Raw genomic sequence first — 6,996 nt, 5'->3', positions numbered from 1 at the left:
CGCTTCCTTGCCCGGCCTGGGGTCCCGCCTGGGCCTGGAGCCCAGAATCCCTGCCCTGTGCGTTGCGAATGCGCAGCGCCGGCTACAGAGCGGGTGTACCAGGCTCTGACTCCTGAAACTTGCCCCTTCACCACCCCCTTCCCAGTAAATCTCTCGTGTTGAGAAAAGCAAGGCTTGCAGGAAGCCACTCCGGATGTTTGCTTCTTTACATGTGGCATTTGTGGCTGGCTCTGATAAAGTCGCGAGCTCGGCTTCCAACAATTACGAGTCCACTCACGCTGCGGACTAGTCTGTGGCGCCGCCGCTCTCAACTCCCCCCACCCCTCAAATTATCTGTCAAGGCAATGATCGGAAGAAGCTAGACCTAGGTAACAGGAATGCAAAAGGGAACTAGTCTTGGAAAGGTACCATAGTTCCTTCTTGGTCCGCTTGTTAATGCGTTATGACTTCCAGGGAGGGTGTTTTAAGAAGTAAGGGGACGAATGCCAAAATCGGAAACTCCCAACTCTTACCTGATTTCCCGGTAGTCTTGCCTGACAGAGATCAGTAGCTAGTCTCCAAGGCCGAGTGCAAATAACTTCTCCATCAGCTTCTCGACCTTTTTTAGGCGCCGAGTACACCTCTTCCTGCGAGGCCCAGTCTGAGCATGGAAAAAAAGGAGGATGAAAAAAAGTAAATCTGTGCATACACATTTTCTGGAACCACACCTGGATTATATTTCCTCTACTGTTACCTTTTGAAGAAATCGGTCAAATGGGTTAAATTAGGCAGAAAAAAATAGATTCTGAAACACAGGCATTGTTTTTGTTTAGTATTCGATCTTTATTCTGAAAAACCCTCTTAGTTCATAAAAGATGCTGCACTAAGAGGAAATTCTGCTTTGAGATCTTTGGAAAGATTTATTACTACTTAAAAAAATTAGAAAAGATCTCAAAAAAAAAAAAGCAAGATGCTAGGCGATTAACTTGTAATATTGCTTTCTTCCTATAAGTGTCCTTACTAAAATAACCACTTGCAGTGCATTTTTGTTTTGTTTTCTTTTTTCAGAAAATAAAAGGCTTTAAAGGAAAGTGCATCATCAGTTATATTTAAAATCAGCTGCTTTTAAATTAAAAATGAAATTTCTCCAAACAGGTATTTTTTTTTCCTTCTCAGGACCTTAGAGATCAGGGAACCTGAACCAGCCAAACTTCCCTGCAGGAGACTGGCCGAAAAGGGGAGGGAGATCCACGAACTGTGGCATGGACTTAAAGGAAAGCTGTCTTAAAACAGTTGTGAACTTAAGAATTCTGTGGAGAAAAAGGAATGTCAGAAACGGAAGGCCAGGAGTTAACAAAAGCTCTGAGTTGTTATAGTGATTAATAAAAGACTGTGGCTGAAATAGCACATAAAAAGCCATACGTTTTAGGCTTCAGATCCCAGATGTAAGTGCTACTTTTTCATTCCCCTTCCTAGTTAACAACGAAAATCTGTTCTAGAGATTGACATATTGATTTTTTCCCCCTCAAAATTATGTACGAATGGCTTTTTGTTGCCCTTGAGAACAACACAAAAGCACAAATACACACAAACACAACAGTCGCGCGTGGTGAATAAGAGCTCCTGTCCTTTAACCTGTCTGTGACTTAGTTTCCTCTCCTGCAAGCTATAATAGTAGCTAATTTATAGGGTTGGTTGGAGGATAAACTAGTTTGCTAAGGTTTGAAGGGCTCTAAGAACACATGCTGTGTCATATATGTGTTAAATAGAGGCATGTTTTTAAATACCACATAAGTTTTTATTGTCAATCTAAAGAAATGTATGGAAATGTCGTAATTACCTGCCAGGACACCTTAAACTGACGCCAAGAGATAGTTATTCCACTGTTCAAAAGAATTATTCTCTTCTAATAAACTTGAGCGCTGAAACAAATACTGCTGCTGGCTTTACATTTTACTTTTTGTAGTGCTGGGGATCGAACCCAGGGCCTCGCGTGTCTTTCCGATGTAGAAATCAAAACTAAATCTTGCCTCTTTTACTGAACACATATTTGGAACAACTGCTGCATTAGGTTTACATATTTCTTTCATGTACAAATTCTCAAGGGTTGGTTTATTATGAATAGAAACTATTCTTGGGTTGATGAAATATTGGAGTCAAGTCAGGATGTCATTCAATCTTGTCTCAAAAATTAGTATTTACCTTGGACAGAAGAACATTTTGAATATAATGCAAGCAAGGTGAGGAGTCCTTGGAGGAAGAGACTGCATTCCCTTATCAGCAGTATCTTCTGCCTTAAAGAGAATATATTTGAAGACACCCGTGCAGTTCCTTGGAAGGAGAGTAAGTCATCCATCACTGAAATACTCTTAACTGGTGTAATAAAGATGTGACTTAAAACAGAATACGAAAGAATAGAATGGATGCTTAGCACGGTTACTATGAACTACCTTAGGCTAGTTCCTCTACCTGGCCTCTACAGTCAGCCTCCCAGACAGCTTTCCAGCAGTCCTCCTTCCCGTGTCGACCGGACTTGGCGCCAGAGCCCGGTTCCAGCCAGTTTTTTCCGCGGGCAGGTGTAGCCTTGGACGCGGGGCTGGGGGGAGGGGAAAGGGGCGGGGTGGGGTTGAACTGGGACTTGGGACTCGGACCACCGGCTGGGCGTGGGCCTAACGACGCGGGTCCGGCCCGCCCCTGCTGTTCCATTGGCTACTTTTGCGCTGAAAAGGCCTGGAGGCCGGGGACGCCAGCAGTGTCACTGGGTCGGCCTGGGACGCTGAGTACGTAGTAGGCTAGGACTGATTGGGAACACGGGCGGCGGGTTCGGACAGGGACACTTTGTAGCCCTCCGGGCATCTCCTGGCTGGCTCCCCACCCCCTTCCCCAGGGTCGGGGAAGGCGGCGTGTCTGGCGGAGGGTAGCGGGGCGCGGGGCAGGGCTGGAACGCCATGAGCAGCCCGGATGCGGGATACGCCAGTGACGACCAGAGCCAGCCCCGGAGCGCACTGCCCGCGGTGATGGCAGGGCTGGGTCCCTGCCCCTGGGCCGAGTCACTGAGTCCCCTCGGGGACGTGAAGGTGAAGGGCGAGGCGGCGGCGAGTAGCGGGGCGCCGGCGGGGGCCTCGGGCCGAGCCAAGGGCGAGTCCCGCATTCGGCGACCGATGAACGCCTTCATGGTGTGGGCCAAGGACGAGCGCAAGCGGCTGGCGCAGCAAAACCCGGACTTGCACAACGCTGAGCTGAGCAAGATGCTAGGTGAGTCTGAGTCCGGGACCCAGGCGATCGGCCGCGCCGGTGCGAATCGCTGAGCCTTTCAGGGCTTGCGCCCGACCCCAGGGGTGGAAGTAGTCAAGTCCTTCCCTGGAGATCTCTGTTCCCTTCCCGCCTCCGGCTTCCCAACTCTTCAAACAGGCTTTCGGCCTTGGTCATCGCGCTCGGATTACCCAGGTGGCAGGGGAAGCACAATGGCTTTGGCGATGCCGCTTCCCGGGCGCGCCTGAGCTGCGACGAGGGCCACCCCTTGCTCTGAGCTGGGTGGGCCATGCCCTTCCTCGATGCCTTCTCGGCCTAGGGGGCATTTTCAGTTATTGGAATGACGGGGACATTGGTGAACAGAAAGCGGTTTCCAGGGGGACTAGAAGTAGTGAAGTGCCCTTAGGCAGCATGTCTATCCCGAGTGGTGGGCCTTGGAGGCGTCCCTGACCCGCACGTTAGTTTGACCTTGTTCCAATGATTGTGCGATTCAAGGTTGGGGGGCGGGGGGCCTGGGAAGGGAGCGCAGCCGGGTCAGCCCCGCGCCCCTCTCCTCCCTCCCACACCGTGCAGGCAAGTCGTGGAAGGCGCTGACGCTGGCGGAGAAGCGGCCCTTCGTGGAGGAGGCCGAGCGGCTGCGCGTGCAGCACATGCAGGACCACCCCAACTACAAGTACCGGCCCCGGCGGCGCAAGCAGGTGAAGCGGCTGAAGCGGGTGGAGGGAGGCTTCCTGCACGGCCTCGCCGAGCCGCAGGCCGCCGCGCTGGGCCCCGACGGCGGCCGCGTGGCCATGGACGGCCTGGGCCTGCCCTTCCCAGAGCAGGGCTTCCCCGCCGGCCCTCCGCTGCTGCCCCCGCACATGAGCGGCCACTATCGCGACTGCCAGGGCCTGGGGGCGCCCCCGATCGACGGCTACCCGCTGCCCACTCCCGACACATCCCCGCTGGACGGCGTGGAACCGGACCCGGCCTTCTTCGCTGCCCCGCTACCCGGGGACTGCCCGGCGGCCGGCGCCTACAGCTACGCGCAGGTCTCGGACTTCGCGGTGCCACCGGAGCCGCCCGCCGGCCCCATGCACCCGCGCCTGGGCCCCGAGCCCGCGGGCCCTGCTATGCCGGGCCTCCTGGCGCCCCCCAGCGCCCTGCACATGTACTACGGCGCGATGGGCTCGCCCGCGGCGGGCGCCGGGCGCGGCTTCCACATGCAGCCCCCGTCGCAGCAGCAGCCTCAGCAGCACCCCGCGCCCGGCCCTGGGCAGCCCTCGCCGCCTCCAGAGGCGCTGCCCTGCCGGGACACCACGGACCCCAGCCAACCCGCCGAGCTCCTCGGGGAGGTGGACCGCACGGAATTTGAACAGTATCTGCACTTTGTGTGCAAGCCGGAGATGGGTCTCCCCTATCAGGGACACGACTGCGGTGTGAACGTCCCAGACAGTCACGGGGCCATTTCCTCCGTGGTGTCCGATGCCAGCTCTGCGGTATATTACTGCAACTATCCCGACGTTTGACGGGTCGCGATCTGCCCCAGCCTGCAGGCCAGAAGCACAGTGTTAACACACTTCCTGAAAGCGCTAAGGACATCCTTAGCCCCGCGTTTCGTTTTTTTAGGATGCCTTGGCATATAATTTATGGTAATTTATTTTGTCTGCCACTTGAACAGTTGTGGGGGAGGACTGGGGGGTATGTGAGGTTTTGTTTAAAATTTTTTTCAGGGACTTTTCCCCATACCATTATCAAAACCCCATTTCCAATCCCGTTAGTTTTGAATATGTCTTAGAACAATTTGTTCCATTTTTTTGGAAACTTATTGATCAAAGTTTTGACCCGGGTGTGTTTTTTTCAATCTTTTAAAAAATAAAATTGGAAATCCTGTTTTTTTTTTTTTCATTCTGGCAGTGCCTCTATCATACCACCTTCCCAGAAACCAATTTTTTAAGATCAATGTTAAGTATTAATAAAATTAGTGCATAATTAAGTGAAATCATTTTCTTACAGTAATACAGCTAAAAGCCTTAAGAAGAAGCTCTAAAAATGAACACTAGGATATCCAAGTGTGATGCAATCCTTCCTGCTGGGGAAAAATCTTGTGGAATGAGCCTGTTTTATACATCTCAAGCGATCTTAGTCTCAAAAGTGGTTAATGTTTTCACTGTAAATGTTTTTAATCCTGTTATACCACTTTAACCAGAGGGATGTCCAAATAGTTTGGGTCGTTGTTACAACCTTAACACTTCCTTACTACGGGGTTGTGGGGATTTCCCCCCACTTGTCTCTTCCACTAGGCATCTTCCCTCCCCCCCACTCAACACAACTTGCCTTTAACCCTCACTTCTGCACTTTGGGAAGTAGTGTAGCTACTTTAGAAAGAACTGGAAGGAGTAACAGGAACCAATCAAAATAAAGTTTGCATTGAGACATTGAGTGAACTTGAACATCTAATTTCAATACTGTATTCTGCTATAGCTACCTGCGTGGATGGTTGCATCTCCTTACACCTGAGAAGAGTCCGGGGGATTTGTGTGTAGTGTGTCTTACAGATGTCACTAAAGCAACAGCTCTCCACCCAACAGTTGACCATCACTATAACCATTTTACCCCCTTCTCAGGAAGAAACTGAGCTACAGCATCATAAGTAGGACAGCACACTGCAATCTAATGTGCTAATTGCTGTAACATTTTTCACACGTTTTACAGAGTGAGACTTAAATGGGAACAGACTTGTATTGGGCATTTCCTGTGCCAGGTGTTTCCTCAGTGCAGAGTTTGAGACAAGACTGCAAGCTTTGGTGTTGGTATGAAGGTTTGATATAACAAGGTGTGTGTGTATGTGTGTGTACATGTGGTGTTAGGGATTGAACCCAAGACCTTTAGCATGCTAGCAAGTTCTCTACCACTGAGTTACACTCCCAGCCTCAGTACACGTTCTTTAACAACCTATTTGGTCACAATTTTTCTTTGTGCTGGGATGTATCCAAGGACACTGGGAGAATTTACATTCAGGTGAGAGTTTAGGGTATTTATCTGGGAGATCTATCTAAGATGAAGTAGTTGGCTACATTCTTTTGAAAGTGGCAGTCTTTTTTTTTTTTTTTTTTAAGGAATTTCTGGGAGGGAACAAGGTCTTGAGCAAGGAGGGCTTGGCGTAGTGGGGCCCTTTCTTCTGAACATTTTACGGAGCTGCCAGCAGCTCTGTGTTGGGGTAGAGCATCTGGAGGTTCACCACCTCTGTGCCCCAGAAGAATATTCCACTTTTTAAGTGGAAAACAAGTGGGGGGTACTGGTTATGGTGATCTTGTACTATGGATGTAGATTTGCTGCACCTTTGTAGTAAAATACCAACTGCTTAAGAAATAAAGGTGGGTAGCTCACACCTGTAATCCTAGCAACTCAGGAGGTAGAGATGAGGAGGATCATGATTTGAAGTCAACCCAGGCAAATAGTTTGTGAGACCCTATCTCGAAAAAACACTTCACAAAAAAAGGGATGGTAGAGTGGCTCAAGGTGTAGACCCTGAGTCCAAGCCCCAGTATAGCAAAAAAGGGAGGGGGGGTTAATTCATCCATTTAACAGATATGAAGAATGTTTTAAAGGGATCAGCTCTTAAATTCACAGCATACTAGATATGGTTGTAAATAAACTCCGACATGAAAAAAGAGTGTCTGGATAGTAGAAGTGGTGAAAGGGTTCATTGAGGAAAGGTTAAGTTTTTTTTTTTTTAAGGACATAAAGCCACCTTAACAATTTGAAAATAGGTAAAATTCACCC

At 49.9% G+C, this 6,996-nt stretch overlaps 1 protein-coding gene across 1 annotated transcript; it reads left to right on the top strand.

Annotated features, from left to right (window-relative positions):
* The first annotated feature begins 2,721 nt into the window (after nucleotides 1–2,721).
* Sox17 (SRY-box transcription factor 17) lies at nucleotides 2,722–5,652 on the top strand. The gene is made up of 2 exons (XM_020185662.2): nucleotides 2,722–3,234; nucleotides 3,805–5,652. Exons 1-2 carry the CDS (start codon nucleotides 2,928–2,930, stop codon nucleotides 4,737–4,739), a joined length of 1,242 nt encoding a protein of 413 aa, XP_020041251.1. The 5' UTR covers nucleotides 2,722–2,927; the 3' UTR covers nucleotides 4,740–5,652.
* The last annotated feature ends 1,344 nt before the right edge of the window (nucleotides 5,653–6,996 follow it).

This window comes from Castor canadensis, chromosome 3, assembly GCF_047511655.1.
Source record: "Castor canadensis chromosome 3, mCasCan1.hap1v2, whole genome shotgun sequence".
Classification (NCBI taxonomy): Eukaryota; Metazoa; Chordata; class Mammalia; order Rodentia; family Castoridae; genus Castor; species Castor canadensis.
The sequence above is the reverse complement of the archived record's forward strand: the minus strand, read 5'-3'. Positions and strand labels throughout refer to the sequence as shown.

Excerpts from the sequence above, each read along its gene's own strand:
- Sox17 (XM_020185662.2), top strand. The coding sequence starts at position 2,928 with ATGAGCAGCCCGGATGCGGGATACGCCAGTGACGACCAGAGCCAGCCC. Across the intron at positions 3,235-3,804 it reads TGAGCTGAGCAAGATGCTAG|GCAAGTCGTGGAAGGCGCTG; the intron begins GTGAGTCTGAGT and ends CACACCGTGCAG.